Consider the following 16,431-nt stretch of genomic DNA (forward strand, 5'->3'; position numbering starts at 1 on the left):
AGAAAATCGATCAGTGAACCTAAGGAGGTTTAAAGCCATCCAACTCAATAAATCAATCATATCTAAAACCTAGCTTGAATTTCCAATCACAACGAGATCCGATCGGCTCTAACAAGAACGATCAATCCAATCCGAACAAGATCTAAAGAAAACTGAAAAGATCCGGATCCGGATCCAATTTGGAGTTGGGCTATTTGATGAGTTGTAATTGGGCTATTTGATGAACTCCCCCAAATCGAGCTCTCCGAGGTCAGCACAGGCGGCCGCGAGCAGGCGACCACCGTCACCTGTTAGAGCCGATTGTGGATTCTCTGTGGATTCAATTTGTGGATTCTCTGTGGGATCTTTTCAGTTTTCTTTAGATCTTGTTCGGATTGGATTGATCGTTCTTGTTAGAGCCGATCGGATCTCGTTGTGATTGGAAATTCAAGCTAGGTTTTAGATATGATTGATTTATTGAGTTGGATGGCTTTAAACCTCCTTAGGTTCACTGATCGATTTTCTTCTCCTCAACTTGTGGTGGTCAACCGATCGGATTGGAGCCACAATTCAGTTTCGGCCGCAAGTTGGAGAGTTGAAGGAATTGGATTGGACCTTGGAATCTAGGGCACGGCAAGTCTGATTGGTAAGTTTATCCGATTTCAGTTCAATTCTATGGTAGTTGGTGATTGTGGGTTTTTATTGGATTTGATTGGTTAATTTACAAGAATAGTAAAGAAGGTTTATAGTCTCTGTTTCGGGTGAGTTTTGAGCATGGTTACGGTTGGATTTGGTTGGCAGGTCATAGAGTGATTCTTGATCTGATTGGGTCGCGTTTTCTTGGTTCAGTAGCAAGCAAGAAGAAGAAGAGGTAAGCTATCCTTACTCAGTTTAGCTGATGTTGGATTTTATTGGTTTTGTTGAATAATGAAACTTGTATAGTATGGGTTAAGGATTGCTACTGTTCTATTGGAATGGTTAGATTAAGTTTTTGACCTAATCTGTTGGATACCATGTTATTGGGATGTTGCATGATTTAGATTCAATTAGGAATGGTTTTGTTGTATAAAGGATTAGTGGTTATGATGATGATTAAGATACATGAAAATACTTTTGGAAGAACTGAATCTTACTGTTAGATATCGAGGTTTACTAATAGATTTGAGAGTTATTTTGAGGTAATCATTAAGAATCAGGCCAAACTGAACAGTAGTGCAGCTAAATGGAGTCTTATAAAGGCTCATCTTAGGACAATCAGGTTTGTTATCGACCTAATTGAGATCTTGTTTATGTTATAGTATAAACAAGCAATGAGTTCGTGGGAGGATATATGCCCCTTTTTTCGAATGGATCCTGAGACAGGGAAGATGTGAGTTTTGTTTATTTTTCATTAAATTTCCTTTTATTTTATTTTATACCAAGATTAAATTTCTTTTTATGGTGCTACAGATACTGTGTCCCTTGTAGGAAACTGCACTTAGAGAGCTGCGCGCGTGCAGAGAGGCACGCTGAGATGAATAGAGCTATTAAGGAGGAGGAAGCGCGCCTGCGTGAAGAGAGGTTCGCGCGTGAAGAGACGCTCGCAGAGATAAATAGGACTATTAAGAAGGATAGTGGCGAGGGTAGTGGCCTGGTTTGTTCAATTTAATGATATAACTTATAAATTCATTTCATGCCATATTATAGCATGTCAAGATGCAGTGCCAGAGGCATTAAAGCATGGGAACAGAACAGGAAGAAGGAATGTGATCACCTTCTTCTTGTTGAACCCCTCACTTGACAGTGCACGATCTTGCCAATACTCTCATGATCCTCCTAATGTAACAGAAGTCGGAATATGAATAAGCTTTGTAGAACTCAGAACATGTGCATGACCTTGCCAACACTGCAGAATGCTCGTGCAATCCTTGCGGCATTTCCATGTTTTATAATTATGAACACCAGTTTTATACTATTAGAAAATACATCTGTAGGAATTTCCAAGTTTAATACGCCTAGAATCACCACTGAATTTACAGAATCAGCCTCTTACATTGACATGGAAGAATTTCCAAGTTTCCTTGCATGCAAGAATGTAGCTTTTCTTGCATTTTATTAATAAGAACCTTAGTTGGGTAAATTTCTTGAATATTCATAAATCTTTTCATTTGAATATTAGATTTGATTTCATGACATAAATGATGAGCAGGAACAAGCAGCAGAAGATCTGAAAGTTGGAAAGAAAGTTAGAGATGCAACTGCTGCAAATCTAGGAAAGTCCAAAAAGGTGCTAATTAACCCCAACCTTTGCTAAAAGTGTTAATGAATGTTAATAATAACTCATATAAACTCTACATCTGTTTTATTCTGTTTTAGATTGCGTTCTAACGATCATGTCTTTTAACAGTCCAAACAAGCCATTGCGAAGGAGCAAAAAATTGAATCAGCTGACAAGAAAGATGACCAAGGGAGATAGAGATGAAAAAAAAAAATTTTGGTTTAATTGCAACAAACTGAAACTTCCGCAATATGAGGATTTTTAATCACAACAAACTGTACGCAATATGAGACTGCGTTTGTTTAGGATTTTTTTTTACGGTTTAGGGTTTTTTTTTTAAAAAAAAATTCTGTGGAGTTAGACTGTTTTTTGGTTTGTCTCAGTTTGTTAAACATTTTTTTTAATGATTTCTGATTTACCAACATTTTCATTTCATTTTTTTTCCTTTTGAGAAAGATTACGCATCGGTTATATCAAAATAAATTTTAATATACAACCATGCCAAAAATATTTTACAAATTGCTAAGAGCTCTTCCCTATTCACTTACTCCCAGCCAGCAAAATGCAGTTTCAGAGATTATTTGGGATCTTAAGAGGCCAGTTCCCATGAATAGACTTCTACAGGTGATCTTTTATTATATTAAATATAAATATTTTTCTCTGACTTTAATGTTTATTATGGTTGTCTTCATACTACCATGCACAAATTTTGGAGTGATAGCAACACATTGAGCATTCAGGATTTTTTTGGAACTTATCAGGGTCAAGAATTTGGGATCTAATATCAGATCTCGTGTTTTAGAATATCTGACTCAAATGAAAAAATTATAATTAAGGAATCTGTTAAAAAAAAACTGACCTGATCTAGTTTTCATCAAACAAAGAAAATATACGCAGGAATCGTATAAATAAAAAATAACATGAGGTCCTAACATTAGGCAAACCTTTCTTGATAGATAAAGAAACTCGAGTCTGTTAATTGAGGTCGGGTTTTTCAACCCAGTCAGGCGTGATCCAGTTTGGAGATCAAAAACCTTAATTTTGATTAAAAGCCTACCCAGAATGGCATTAGAGTAAGATGTAGCATTAGAATAAGATGTTTTTTGCATCTCGGTTGTTGATGTTTGGTAGATATTTTTAGCAGGAACTTTCTATTTGATAATGCATATTTTCACATTCTTTAACAATCTGTTGGCCTATCGATGAAGTGCCAAAATAGTTTGTTTCATGGCTGATGATGCATAAAAATTACTGACTGACAAATATTCTTAATAAAAAAATAAAGCATTAAATGTGTCATTACATTAGTAGCTTGAAGTATATGAAAACATTAGTAATTTGGAACTGAACAACAGTAGTAATTTGTACTGTCCTAGTTTGTCCTTAAACTGTTGGCTATTTTTCATATTTTGCCTCTAGCCCTAATAGTTCCTGATCCGGATTGTATCAACAAGTATCATCTACTCATAACTTCACATTAATAATGAAAAAGAAAAGTTTCTTTTACAGGGAGATGTCGCCTGTGGGAAAACTGTTGTTGCATTTCTAGCTTGTATGGAAGTTATCAGCTCTGGGTTTCAGGTTTGATACATTGTAACTTGCTATTGTGATCATTTTGATACTGGTTTTTGTAAATCCACTGCCTCTCTTTCAATAAGATTGAGAATATTCACAATCTAATAGCCTAAATTTTGATTAGGCTGCCTTTATGGTTCCAACTGAGTTGCTTGCTATCCAGCATTATGAGCTTTTGCTTTCTTTATTGGAGAATATTGGGTAGGGGTGTAATCGAACCGAGCTGAGCCGAACAGTAAGAGGCTCGAGCTCGAGCTCGGTTCGTTTTTCCTAAGCTCGAGTTCGGCTCGAGTTCGATTCGAGCTTTAATTCTTAAGCTCGAGTTCGGCTCGTAATGAAATTAAATAGTTCGTGAACGGCTCGAGCTCGGCTCGAAAAAGGCTCGTTTTAAAGTTAAACGAACTTAGTTCGAGCTTGGTTCAAAAATAACTTGTTTAAAAGTTAAACGAGCTTAGTTCGAGCTTGGCTCGTTAATATTTATAATTCATGTAATATATATATATATATTTTCACGAAACTCTTAACAAACACGTTCGTGAGCCTTTAAACGAACATGTTCGCGAACACGTTCGTGAGCCTTTAAACAAACATGTTCGCGAGTTCACGAACCAAATACTGTTAAGCTCGAGCTCGGCTCGATAATATTTTCGAGCTCGAAATCAGGCTCGAGCTCGGCTCGTTAGCTTAATCGAACGAACTCAAACGAACTTTTTTTCGAGCCGAGACTCGAATAGCTCGTGAGCAGCTTGGCTCGTTTACACCCCTAATATTGGGCAGCCTGATTGTAAACCTTCTATTGCCTTACTTACCGGATCCACAAAACATTCACATTCTGTCCTTAAGGCACGTGCTTACTTTTTACTTATTTGCTTCTTGGTTTAGCTAAATATCATAGTATTTAATTCTTGGTGATTAGCAGGGTCTCCAGACAGGAGAAATATCAATGGTTATTGGAACTCACAGCTTAATAGCTGAGAGGGTTGGGTTTTATGCTTTACGTCTTACAGTCATTGATGAGCAGCATCGATTTGGTGTCATTCAACGAGGAAAGTTTAACAGTAAGGTATTTTATTTTCCTTCTCACTGTGCATCCTTTTCTCTCTGCATTCTGCATTCAGTTTCTCTCAATATGATCATTTGTCTATGTTTTACTGTTTATATTGCAATATTTTATAGTGGCTTTGAAACTAAATTGACTGCTTTTTTCTTCCCCTCTCCATCTTTAACATCCTTGCATCTTCCATTTTCCCAGTTGATTCTTATATATAGTATCTTTATTTCCTATGAGCATTTTTTTGCTGTCCTTTCTTCACCTTTTAGTGTCAGTTGTAAACTTGTAGAGAAGTGTTTCTGATGGGAGGGGATGATTTCAACCTAGTCATTTAATCTTGTTACATATACTGATCACTTACCACTAGTTTTCCCATCCCAAAATGTCTTCAAACTGAAACGAAATAAATTTCTATACCTAGGCTCTGTTGGTAATTGAGAATGCCCTCAATCAGCTCTTTGAAAGGATAGGTAAATCATCTAGGTTTTCTGTGAAACATTACCACTCTCTCTTATGATGCTGCAATTAACATTGATTTCAACCATTGAATTTTATTTGAGACGCCTTGATTTTCATCTACCGTGCTCCTAAGATATCAGATTATTTAGCATGCTATTTTTTAAATGCTGTTGTTGAAGCAAATTGCTTATCTATTCAGATGATGAGAGATGAGTTAACAGGAAGTGGAAAAGTTTATCTTGTTTATCCAGTAATCACAAAGTCTGAGCAATTGCCCATGCTTCGAGCTGCCAGCCTGCCACTGCTGAATTTGAGTCAATATCAGAAAGGTTGAAAGGTTACTGATGTGGCTTGCTGCATGGGCGCATGATGGGTGATGAAAAAGCTGATGCACTGAGACAATTTAGATCTGGAGAAACACGTATACTCCTTGCCACACAAGTCATTGAGATTGGTGTTGATATCCCAGATGCTTCTTTGATGGTGGTTTTGAATGCTGAGAAGTTTGGAATTGCTCAGTTGCATCAGCTTAGAGGACGAGTTGGGAGAGGAGAAAGGAAATCTAAATGCATCTTCTTGTCTTCTACTTCTGGTGCTCTGGAACGTTTGAAAGTTCTTGAAAGATCATCGGATGGATTTTACCTGGCAAACGCTGACCTTCTACTTCGTGGACCTGGTAACCTGCTTGGTAAGAAGCAATCTGGACACATTCCAGATTTTCCAATTGCTAGGCTGGAGATCGATGGAAATATTTTACAGGAAGCTCAACTTGCTGCTTTGGTAATAAGCTCCCTTCGCTTTCCAAGTTTCATTCGCAAACTTATTAATTTGCCTGCACTTTTCACCGGTATCTTTTGCAAGGATGTCGTAGTCTTCTCGTTTTTTTCATATTTGATTATTTATGACCCTATCATTATTCGTAATACATGACTTCATTTGGCTTATCTCACAAACATGTCGAGAGCTAACTTTGATCAAAATAGAACCATGATTAAATTACATCTAATGACATAATACCGATGTTGGACTAATCTGTATTCCGAAGATAGTTTTGATGGGCATTGTTTAATTGTCTCAGAGAAAAATCTTGCCTATTTACATTTACAGGAAAACCCCATGTAGCTCGATATGATTCTTGCGACTGACCTCAAATAATTAGGACAAACATTACATAGTTTATCGATGATATGCTCCTATTGCTAGTTTCTGAAAGCCGTTTTTTTTTAATTTTTTTTTTTATTTTCTGGTTGCAGAATGTTCTGGGGGCAAGCAATGATCTTCAGCTTTTTCCCAAGTTGCGAGCAGAACTTAGCATGAGGCAACCCCTGTGCATTTTGGGTGACTGAACTTTCATTTCCTAAATGTAAAGGATGAAACATGCTGATTGAAACCCTAATGGCACGCGAATTTCTACTTCTCAAGTCTTGCTGTCTTGGTAGTAGTAGAAGAGCTGAGGCCTTCATTTTGTTCTCCGGCTGGACTTCGGTTCGGCTGATGATTCCTTGTATCCTTGCGACGAAACGATATCACATCATTAAAGAGCATGCCATAAAGGGCTTCTTTTTTGTTCTTTTGGTGTTGGTTCCTTCGGCAATGCCAAACATCCATGGAAAATAGAAATAACGATTTATCATTTACTCTATCATACGTCTACTGTTTGTTTGTGTATTTGAATTTATCTCTTTTCATATTTATGGGTCGATTTTAAAAGGGTCTCCTGTTTGTTTGTGTATTTGAATTTATCTCTTTTCATATTTATGGGTCGATTTTAAAAGGGCCACTGAGGTGGTGGGTTTATTTATTTTTTTAATGAAGCATACGATTATTTATGCCTCTATCTTTTGTTTAAACCTAAAGGGATGAAAACCTAATAGTTTGTTTTCTTCATCAATGGAGCTTTTTAAATATGCCAACATGATCTTCTCGTTCTGCATTACTTGTTTACCCGACTAGTTTAGTTGAACTGCATCACTATTCTTCTCTTACCTGACTAGTATGATTAAATCGGAATTCGGGAGAAGAGGAGAGTTATAATTTATGAAATTAAGAATTTTAAACTCTCGATTTTATATGGTTGTATATAATTTAATCGGTTTAATCGATTGGATTGATTTGTTCGTCTTATCTTTCCAATTTGCTCATTTTAGTTATTTCTATTCTTAATTTCAAATATTATAAAAGAATATTATATTACCTTTCCAATTTACTCATCCTAGTTATTTCTTGATCAGTCTCCGACCGCGATTTGGCCGGTCTCCGACCGCGATTTGGTCGACAGTAGCCGCTGGAGTCGCGCGGTTACTGTGCCGGCCAAATTGGTGGCCGTCCGACCACCTTCGGCCGTCGGACCGACACTGGTCGACGCATCGGCGAGTGGCGCGTCGATCGGGCCCGGTCCGACGGTCGACGATGGTCGGACGGCGTGTCAACAGCGGCGGTAGCGAGCGAACGTCAGAGGAGAAACACTGTACAATGGACGGTCGGATGTGGCTCGGATCGCTCGATCAACGGTTGAGATTGAGTCGCGCATCGGCACGCACGGATGAGGCGCGCAGCATATCAATTTTCTCTCTCTCTCTCTCTCTCTCTATATATATATATATATATATATATAATAGAATAGGATGGAGCAAGCTTCTAAATATGTTTATGAGCTCACAAACTAAATACTATTAAACTCGAATTCGGCTCGATAATATTTTCTAGGTTGAAATCAAGCTCGAACTCACCACATTAACTTGATCGAATGATTTTTTTGTTTTTGAATTGAGATCCAAATAACTCGCAAGCGGCTTGGCTCGCTTACCCTCTTACCAATCAACTCACTTAGCAAGCATACAATCTAATTCAACATATAAATTATATATATATATATATATATATATATATTTAATTCTTAATGTTTTTTTTTAATTTTTATATTTTAAAATATACAGTTAAACTCAATTTGTGGCTGATGCCGTGCTTGGCCTGGTCTATAAGTTGAGTCACTTATAACTAACCTAACTATTGAATCAAGTGGGATATGATTACCATTCAAAATTCATTTTAGTAAAAAGTAAAATTCGCCACTCTAATAGTTTCACACTGTTCCTGTTGAGATGCGCCTTCGGACGAGACGGCTAGCTCACTCTACAGCACCTCGTCCAAGATCTGCCTCCATGGTGGATAGTAAGCCTGCGAGAAAGAGCACGTGAGATGGAGGGCCGGGGATCCTCCCCGGCGCGACCACTCCGATGCTTAAGTTAGTGAGTGGAGATCAGGAAATGCTAAGGAAGAAGAAGAGAAAAATCGTAAGAGCTCGTTTGTGCGCGCGTACCTTTCTCCACTGAAACACTAACCCTCTTAAGGAAGGAGATTCTGAAATGTCATGTCTCTGACACGACCCGGAGGGCCCCATCAACGTTATGAATGTGTCCTACAGAATGTCTAAGGGTATGGTCCGAGGTATGGCCTGTTTAGTGGACTCGTGGCGGCATTGACTTGCAAGAAAGGAGCGGTCCCCTCAGACACGTGTCGTGATGAAATAAGTGAGAGGACACGTGAGATCATCATAACAAATGATGGGAGGAGTGGCCCTTGGGAACTAGCAGGTGAGAGAGGGGGACCGAACCGAAGTGGACTTCGGTTCATTCCCCAACATGGTGCATGAGGAGGAGGGGGCGTGACCGAACCGAAGTGGACTTCGGTTCATCCCCCAGCATGGTGCACTAGGAGGAGGGGGCGTGACCGAACCGAAGTGGACTTCGGTTCATCCCCCAGCATGGTGCACGAGGAGGAAGAGGAGGCGTGACCGAACCGAAGTGGACTTCGGTTCATCCCCTGGAAGAGCGAGCGAGGAGGGGTTACATGAGATCTCCCGTGCCTCCTTGGGTGCGATTGACCTGATCACCTGTTAGGACTTGGTTAACCTCGTCTGTATCCTTTTAACCCCATAACACACAAATTTTATGTAAAAATAATTTATTTGTTTAAAAAAATTAATTGAACTTATAGCTGATGAAATGATTCATGGGTAATACTAAAATATATTTATTATATATATATATATATATAATTTTATGTAAAAATAATTTTTTTTAAAAAATAATTGAACTTATACTTGATGAAATGATTCTCTAAAATACATTTATTCATTATAAAATAACGAGGACGAGTTGCAATCCAAGTCTAAATTTGGTAAATTAACAAAAATCCGGCAAATTATTTACCCAAAAATCAAAATTATTTTTGAAAATTTTCAATCATGCACTATCTATAAATGATAAATCCTATAAATATAATAACAATTTATTTTATTTCATTTTCGGAATCATCCACTCCCATTCCCTTGTCAGTGTTCTAGTCACATGCGAAGAATTTTAGTTTCGACCAGTAGAAGACTCTGCTTCTACCCTAATCGCTGCAGCTGGAACATTCAGAACAATTTACAGTCAAACGTTCACAAGATCTGTCTTTTTTTTTTTTCTATCTCTTTGTTTTGATCCCCATTTGCTCAATTAAGTTTGGATCTTGCGGTGGTTTCTTTAGTGAAGTTGAGAATTTGGGCCGCCGTTTGATCCGGTGGGAACAGGCTGCCCCGATTTGGTACGCTACGCGTTCTTCCTCTCCAAAAAGTAGGATCTCGATGGGTTTGTTCACTGGAAGTTGATCTTTTTGTTGTATGTGGCGCTTAGGAATCCAGTTCTGCCAATGGCGATGCGATGGGGAGTGTTTTCGGGAGTTTGTGCTGCCGATTTGTTGTTCCCGAGAGCTGTTTAAGTTTGCATCGATTTAGGGTTGAATGGTGTTGCTGAAGGTTGATGCCGAGATCGTGTGATCGAGAAAGGAAGAAGGTTCATCTACTGTCAATGGCAGCTCAGAGGTCTGCCATGGTGATTTGAGGTCTGCAGGTTTGTTCATCGACCATTTAAGCTTCATTGTAGTTGCAGAGGATGTCGTCTTCCCCTTCTCCTTCTTCTTCTGCGACTCCGCCGTCTCCTTCTTCTTCTGATTCACCTCCGCCGCCGGATTCGCTTTCGCCTCCTCCAACCACGGACCCAACACCAGCTTCTCCTCCTGCCTCGTCTCCTCCCTCTTCACCACCGGCGTCCTCTCTGCCTCTTCCAGCTTCTCCGCCACCAGCTCCTCCCGCCAGTTCTCCGCCGCCCGCTGCCGATCCGCCTCCATCATCTCCCCCGCCTCCCCCATTGTCTCCTCCACCCACTTCTGCGGCCTTTCCTCCGCCGCCTGCTACACCTTCACCTCCGCCACCGGCTGCAATCTCCACTCCCGCGGTCGCAAATCCTCCTCCTCCTCCTCCGATTCCGGCCTCTCCTCCCCCACCCAATGCAGCATCCCCTCCTCCTCCCATTCCAGACACCATTCCGCAGCCCTCACCTCGTCGAACTCCCACTCCATCTCCCCCATCCTCCGCTTCTCCACCACCTCCAACTTCGGGCGGACCACCAACCAGCACTCCGCCACCATCACCAATCCTTGAGCCACCAAAGACATCGCCTCCCAGCTCTCCTTCTCTTCCTTCTGCATCACCACCCACTACCACACCCTCTTCCCTCATCAATTCTTCCAGTGCCATAGCTCCTTCCCCCGGTGGAATTCCTTCTCTCTCGACCCCTCCCCCCAGCTTTCTACCTGGAATTTCGACAAACTCAGTTGGCCCAATCTCCGGCGACACTCAAGAAGGTGGTGGCGCTAGGCCAAGCACCACCATTGTACCCGTTGTTGTTGTAGTGGCACTCTTTCTACTTTCTTCTCTGGGGCTGGCTCTTTGGCTCGTAAGAAGGCGTAGGAAGTCGGCCGATGGATATGCTGCAGGATTTGTTATGCCTTCTCCGTTCACCTCGTCGGTAATGTCAGGTAATGCAGCAACTCATCTCGGTAAATCGAACGACTTTGCTTTACGATCCTTGATGTTCAACTTTGTCTGCTATGATGATGATATCTTGTTTCCTCACCAGAATCACCCCATTTGAGGTCCCCAACAGCTCCCCTTGTGCATCACCATAAGTCTGGAAGTGCTGCATCTGAAGCAGGGATCGGCAACGCTCAGTTAAGCTTCTCTTACCACGAGTTGTATGATATGACAAATGGCTTCTCGACTCAGAATCTCTTAGGCGAAGGAGGCTTCGGCTGTGTGTACAAAGGATGCTTACCTTATGGAAGAGAAATTGCTGTGAAACAATTGAAGGTTGGCAGTGGACAGGGCGAGAGAGAATTCAAAGCCGAAGTTGAGATTATCAGTCGTGTGCACCATCGGCATTTGGTTTCCCTTGTAGGCTACTGCATTTCAGATAGCCAAAGGTTGCTTGTTTACGATTTTGTGCCCAACGGTACACTTGATTCTCATCTTCATGGTATGGCTAACTTACTGATTCATATGTAAGAAACAAACGTTCATATTCCGTTATCGGTTGGTTTATCAGTTGTCTTGTTCAATTTCTGCATAAATATCTCAGGGAAAGAAATGGCTGTCCTTGATTGGGCAACCAGGGTGAAGATTGCAGCTGGGGCAGCTCGCGGCATTGCCTACCTGCACGAGGATTGTAATACTTCAACTAGCTTCTAGTAATCTGATTTGAAACTCTTTGGTTGATAATCTAAGTACCACTAACTGCTGTTGGGGTTTTCACTAGGTTACCCAAGGATAATTCACAGAGATATCAAGTCCTCCAATATACTATTGGATAACAATTTTGAAGCACAGGTTATCCTCGACGATACGACATTACTAGACATTACTTTCTGAAGTTACTAGTTTACCTTTTCTTTTGCCTTCATAGCTAATGTGCATGATACATGGCATAGGTTTCTGATTTCGGGCTTGCAAGGTTAGCTATGGATGCTGAAACGCATGTAACCACACGAGTAGTAGGAACTTTTGGGTAGGTGAATCAATGAATTGCCTATTTCTTGTCTGATATGCGATATCACTTAACCTTAACGATTATGTTTATCTTTCCAACTTAGCTATCTGGCTCCGGAATATGCTTCAAGCGGCAAGTTGACTGACCGATCTGATGTTTATTCTTTTGGGGTTGTTCTTTTGGAACTCATCACTGGACGAAAACCTGTAGACAACACTCAACCTATGGGCGAGGAGAGCCTTGTTGAGTGGGTAAGACTTAACATTTCCTTCTTTACATGTTTTTTAGAGACCTAGTGGCTATTGTGTACATATGCATAGATTCTCATGTTGTGTTATAAAAGATAGTTTTTAACTTTTATTCCCAACTGGATCTCGACCAATTCACCTAATCCTGAGAAATATGTTTTGACAAGAAATAGTTGGGATTTAGCTGTCTTCATAAAGGTTTATCCACTGAAACATGATTGAATTAAACAAGTTGAACTTCCTAATTCTCTAATTCATAAGCCACTTGGCTCTTGACTTTATCTTCTTTGTGCCAGAAAAAAAAATCAGTTTATATGCAATTTTGTAGGCACGAGCACGGCTAATCGATGCACTTGAAACTAGAGAGTTTGGAGAAATACCTGACCCGAGGCTCGGAAACGACTATAACGGAAACGAAATGTTTCATTTGGTTGAAGCAGCAGCAGCTTGCATTCGGCATTCAGCAACTATGAGGCCTTCAATGGGAAAGGTATACTGAATGTTTTACTGCAAGCTAAAATCATCATGTACTTATCACATTGAATGTTGACATAAACATAAAATTTGATTCAGGTTGTACGAGTTCTCGATGCTTTAGCTGATGTTGATCTAAACAATGGTGTCAAACCTGGCCAAAGCGAAATCTTCAATGCCTTAGAGTCTAGCGATATCCGGCTATTTCAGCGGATGGCATTCGGTACCCAAGTTTTCAGTCCTGAGCACAGCCAGTCAAGTTGGAGTAATCAATCAGAACTATAAAAAAAGGTTTTTTTTTAGGGCTTCTTCATTTTGTCATCATTTGGTCATTCTTTAGCACAAATGGATTTATCCTCTCATTCTTTTGATCAGGATATTAGATACTAGTCTTCATTGTCTCTAATATGTTATATTTCTACTACAAACTAAAATCCTAATAAATTCTGTGTTAATTGAAGAAATCTAATGCCTTTTCTGACACTATGAATATGTAACTCAATCATTATTTGGTTCTTAATCGATAGTTGAATAGGAAAGTTTAGTATGTAGACTAAGAAATCCATTTCTTTTTGAGTAAATTTTTTGGACTTTTTAATATTTGGCGCGATGTCAAATAGTAACCTATGGATGACGTTTTGGACAACTTTTATCGATTTACAGAAGATAGAGATACTAACTAGAGATACTGGGGTTATCACAAAAATCAAAAAATCTTTTTGGTGATAGCTTACGAATCGTCGATTAAGTTATTTTCAAGCCAGCAAGAATTAATAAAAATTCAATTAAATCAAATAAATCAATTAAATTTAAAATTTTAATTTGATTATTTTAAAAATTTATTTTTTAAAATTAATTTCAATTTTAATCAAATATTCACCCCTAAAACCCTAACTGCAATACTCTAACACACATTTTAACTTAAATCCAAATTTACAGTAACCAACCAAAGTTCAATTTGCATGCATGGGTCTGGAAGTCACCGTCAAAATATTACACCACAACTGACAATCATTTATTCAAAATTCAGTTTGAAAATTATGGAGTTCAATTTGCACGTCCTTAATTTTAAAGATGCGACGTTCCACCGGAGAAGTCGAAAGCTCACTTAAGGAGTTTAACAGCAGCAATGTTTTGAGGTTCACATTCTGGACTAAAGAGCCGGACAAGCAGAGCAGTCGACGAACTCACCGCTATTGCTCCACATGAAGCCCACCTAAGAGTTCGTGGGATAGTTATCCGCGGACCTTATATATAACAACAACAACAACAATTAAGTCTTATCCCACTAGTTTGGATCGGCACAACAAAGTTCAACAGGTGATTAAAAAAAAACATTAGTTGAAGGCCCACACTTTTGCACATAGGAATCCTGAATTAAAGAACCATGTATGTTAAAAATTACAGTAATATTAAGTTATGAGAATCAAATTGGATAACAAGTATCTGATTAACCAGTGAATTGCTAGTGTGAGTTATCAAGCTTATTTGCTTATAGGAACAGCACACAGCAGATGCTTATGTGTTCTACAATATAGAAATTAGGAACAACCTGAAGTAGTTAATTGCTTGAAAAGTAATCCTCCGAAGATCATCATGGTTCATGATTAAATTTGTAAGGTGAAGGATATGAGACGAAAAATAATAATCATACACTTTGATATCAATGAAAACATAAAATAAAAAGTTATTCTATCTAGATCATAACAAGAAAAGCTAAGAGAATCATAGTTAAAGAATGAAACAAGTAAAAATAGGACTGGCTGATGAAATAGCCTTGAGGAACCTTGCCAAGTGAGGTATATTAAATATGTTTAAAAACAAAAATCTCAGTGTCTTGACATTTTAGATTGGGCTCATGCTGCTCTGCGGCTATAACATGGTTATCAAAGCCCTCGTTTCTATTGATGTTAGATTTGAAGGAGCATGTTGGAAGTAGAAATGTTGAGGGAGAGAATGAAACTCTTAGACCCATATTGCCAACCAAGACTATGCTTTAGACTTTGAGATAGAAAAGTCCGACAGATGTTGGTAGATAAAAAAGTCGAAACTGCATTAAATCTTTTTTTAGCATTGCTTATTTTGTTTCTATTATTCCATTACATAATCTAACTTTTTAATCCGGATATGTTCAAGTTATTTTTTAATTTCAAATTTCTAGTTATTCACCCCCTTTAGTCGCCACTTTCAATCCTAGAATTGTATCATAACGACTACATTATGGTCTAGTTTGCAGAAAATCCTGTTGGTCTAATTTTGTTCTTGGGCTAAGACAAAAACATTTCAACTGAGAAAGCATAGTCAAGATTTCACTGAGCCTGATCCTTCAATGATCAACACTATTCAAACTAAGCCAAAAAACCTAATTGTTCCATTGAAGAAAAAAATATTTTTTTCCATATCACCAATAATACATGGAAGTTAACCTCCACATGAATGCAGAAAACAACTGATATTAGTAATTTACGTTTTACTTTGATATTCAATAGGCTGAGAAACTAAAGAATAAAACCACAAGAGGTGCAAAAGGATGAGGGAAAAATACCATAGTGGAGACGACAAAGGATCCAAAATGAAAGGGCACCACCAACACTGAAGATGCCAGCTGTGTGGCGCATCAAACGCGTGCAAGGCTTGCAGTCTGATCGCATCAACTCGCCATCTGACAATCCCAATGGACGCCTCAATGCCATTCTCTCTCTTGTCTAGAAAAAAAACAATCAGAAATAGGAGAATATGATGGGAGAAACACTACACTTGTGGGAGAAACACAGTAGCAATGAACAGGGGTGGTGCTGCAATCGGAAGAAGATGCGGCGGACAAGGAAGAACGCAGGATTCAAGCGCAGGACCACAGGAGGGACGACCTTGGGATTCACAGGGACCAAGGTCGGCTTGCGACGAAAGATGTCCTCGTCAGGGGCAGTTCGCAGCGAAGGACCGAGGGCGAGCAAGTATCCCACCGGCGTATGCGCTGGCGGCGGAAGGATTAGGGAAGCAGACAGCGAACTTCCCCTCCTCCTCCTGCGAACTTCGATTTCAAGTCGCGATGGCCCGGACGAAGCAGACAGCGAGGAAATCCACCGGATGAGGCACATGAAAGAGAAAACAACCAGAATTCGTGAAGGAGATATGAGCAACTACAAGCCCTTCCGTGCGATAACCCTTCCATACTATCTAGGGTTACCCTCCCTCCCATGCGAGCCCTTCAGATTCAATTAGAAAGAGTAAAAGAACGCACCTCGTTTTACCAAATTAACAAGGAACAAGCCGGAAGCCGCTGTGGATGGGAGAAGAATGCTCCCCTGCTGCTACAATCGACGGCGGCGGAAACCGATCGGGAAACGGAGGCGACGATCGGCGGCGGAAACCGATGAGGTGACAAGAGGAGCAACGCGATCGGGAGAGAGACTCGCCGGCGAAATTGTGGGATTTTCGAAGGTTCACTTCAACTCAATTAAACCCGGCCAGCTAGATCAATCCGGTTCGATCAATCCGGTTCAAATCGTGTCCTCTAAAAAG

At 39.8% G+C, this 16,431-nt stretch overlaps 3 protein-coding genes across 4 annotated transcripts; 2 read left to right on the forward strand and 1 right to left on the reverse strand.

Annotated features, from left to right (window-relative positions):
* Window positions 1-5,680: 5,680 nt before the first annotated feature.
* LOC141815743 (ATP-dependent DNA helicase homolog RECG1, chloroplastic/mitochondrial-like) lies at window positions 5,681-6,907 on the forward strand. The gene is made up of 2 exons (XM_074703658.1): window positions 5,681-6,101; window positions 6,575-6,907. The coding sequence occupies exons 1-2, from the start codon at window positions 5,688-5,690 to the stop codon at window positions 6,665-6,667; spliced, it is 507 nt and encodes a 168-aa protein (XP_074559759.1). The 5' UTR covers window positions 5,681-5,687; the 3' UTR covers window positions 6,668-6,907.
* Window positions 6,908-9,782: 2,875 nt separating this feature from the next.
* LOC141817704 (proline-rich receptor-like protein kinase PERK9) lies at window positions 9,783-13,327 on the forward strand. The gene is made up of 8 exons (XM_074705340.1): window positions 9,783-11,180; window positions 11,282-11,677; window positions 11,780-11,866; window positions 11,957-12,027; window positions 12,129-12,205; window positions 12,291-12,438; window positions 12,764-12,925; window positions 13,009-13,327. Exons 1-8 carry the CDS (start codon window positions 10,256-10,258, stop codon window positions 13,192-13,194), a joined length of 2,052 nt encoding a protein of 683 aa, XP_074561441.1. The 5' UTR covers window positions 9,783-10,255; the 3' UTR covers window positions 13,195-13,327.
* Window positions 13,328-13,848: 521 nt separating this feature from the next.
* On the reverse strand, window positions 13,849-16,377 carry LOC141822290 (uncharacterized). Of its 2 annotated transcripts, XM_074709731.1 has the most exons (4): window positions 16,151-16,377; window positions 15,777-16,074; window positions 15,455-15,614; window positions 13,849-14,156 (listed from the first exon to the last, which is right to left on the reverse strand). In XM_074709731.1, the coding sequence occupies exons 2-4, from the start codon at window positions 16,005-16,007 to the stop codon at window positions 14,014-14,016; spliced, it is 534 nt and encodes a 177-aa protein (XP_074565832.1). In that variant the 5' UTR covers window positions 16,008-16,074; window positions 16,151-16,377; the 3' UTR covers window positions 13,849-14,013. The 2 variants fall into 2 exon arrangements, with proteins under 2 accessions (XP_074565832.1, XP_074565833.1); XM_074709732.1 differs by lacking the exon at window positions 15,777-16,074.
* Between the last annotated feature and the right edge of the window lie 54 nt (window positions 16,378-16,431).

This window comes from Curcuma longa, chromosome 2 (genome assembly GCF_044706935.1).
Source record: "Curcuma longa cultivar G26 ecotype Majalengka, Jawa Barat chromosome 2, ITB_CL_G26_1.1, whole genome shotgun sequence".
Taxonomy (NCBI): Eukaryota; Viridiplantae; Streptophyta; class Magnoliopsida; order Zingiberales; family Zingiberaceae; genus Curcuma; species Curcuma longa.

Excerpts from the sequence above, each read along its gene's own strand:
- LOC141815743 (XM_074703658.1), top strand. The coding sequence starts at position 5,688 with ATGATGGGTGATGAAAAAGCTGATGCACTGAGACAATTTAGATCTGGA. Across the intron at positions 6,102-6,574 it reads AAGCTCAACTTGCTGCTTTG|AATGTTCTGGGGGCAAGCAA; the intron begins GTAATAAGCTCC and ends TTCTGGTTGCAG.
- LOC141817704 (XM_074705340.1), top strand. The coding sequence starts at position 10,256 with ATGTCGTCTTCCCCTTCTCCTTCTTCTTCTGCGACTCCGCCGTCTCCT. Across the intron at positions 11,181-11,281 it reads CACCTCGTCGGTAATGTCAG|AATCACCCCATTTGAGGTCC; the intron begins GTAATGCAGCAA and ends TTTCCTCACCAG. Across the intron at positions 12,028-12,128 it reads ATAACAATTTTGAAGCACAG|GTTTCTGATTTCGGGCTTGC; the intron begins GTTATCCTCGAC and ends TACATGGCATAG.
- LOC141822290 (XM_074709731.1), bottom strand. The coding sequence starts at position 16,007 with ATGTGCCTCATCCGGTGGATTTCCTCGCTGTCTGCTTCGTCCGGGCCA. Across the intron at positions 15,615-15,776 it reads TGGTCCCTGTGAATCCCAAG|ACAAGAGAGAGAATGGCATT; the intron begins GTCGTCCCTCCT and ends TTTTTTTTCTAG. Across the intron at positions 14,157-15,454 it reads CCTTTGTCGTCTCCACTATG|GTCCGCGGATAACTATCCCA; the intron begins GTATTTTTCCCT and ends GTTATATATAAG.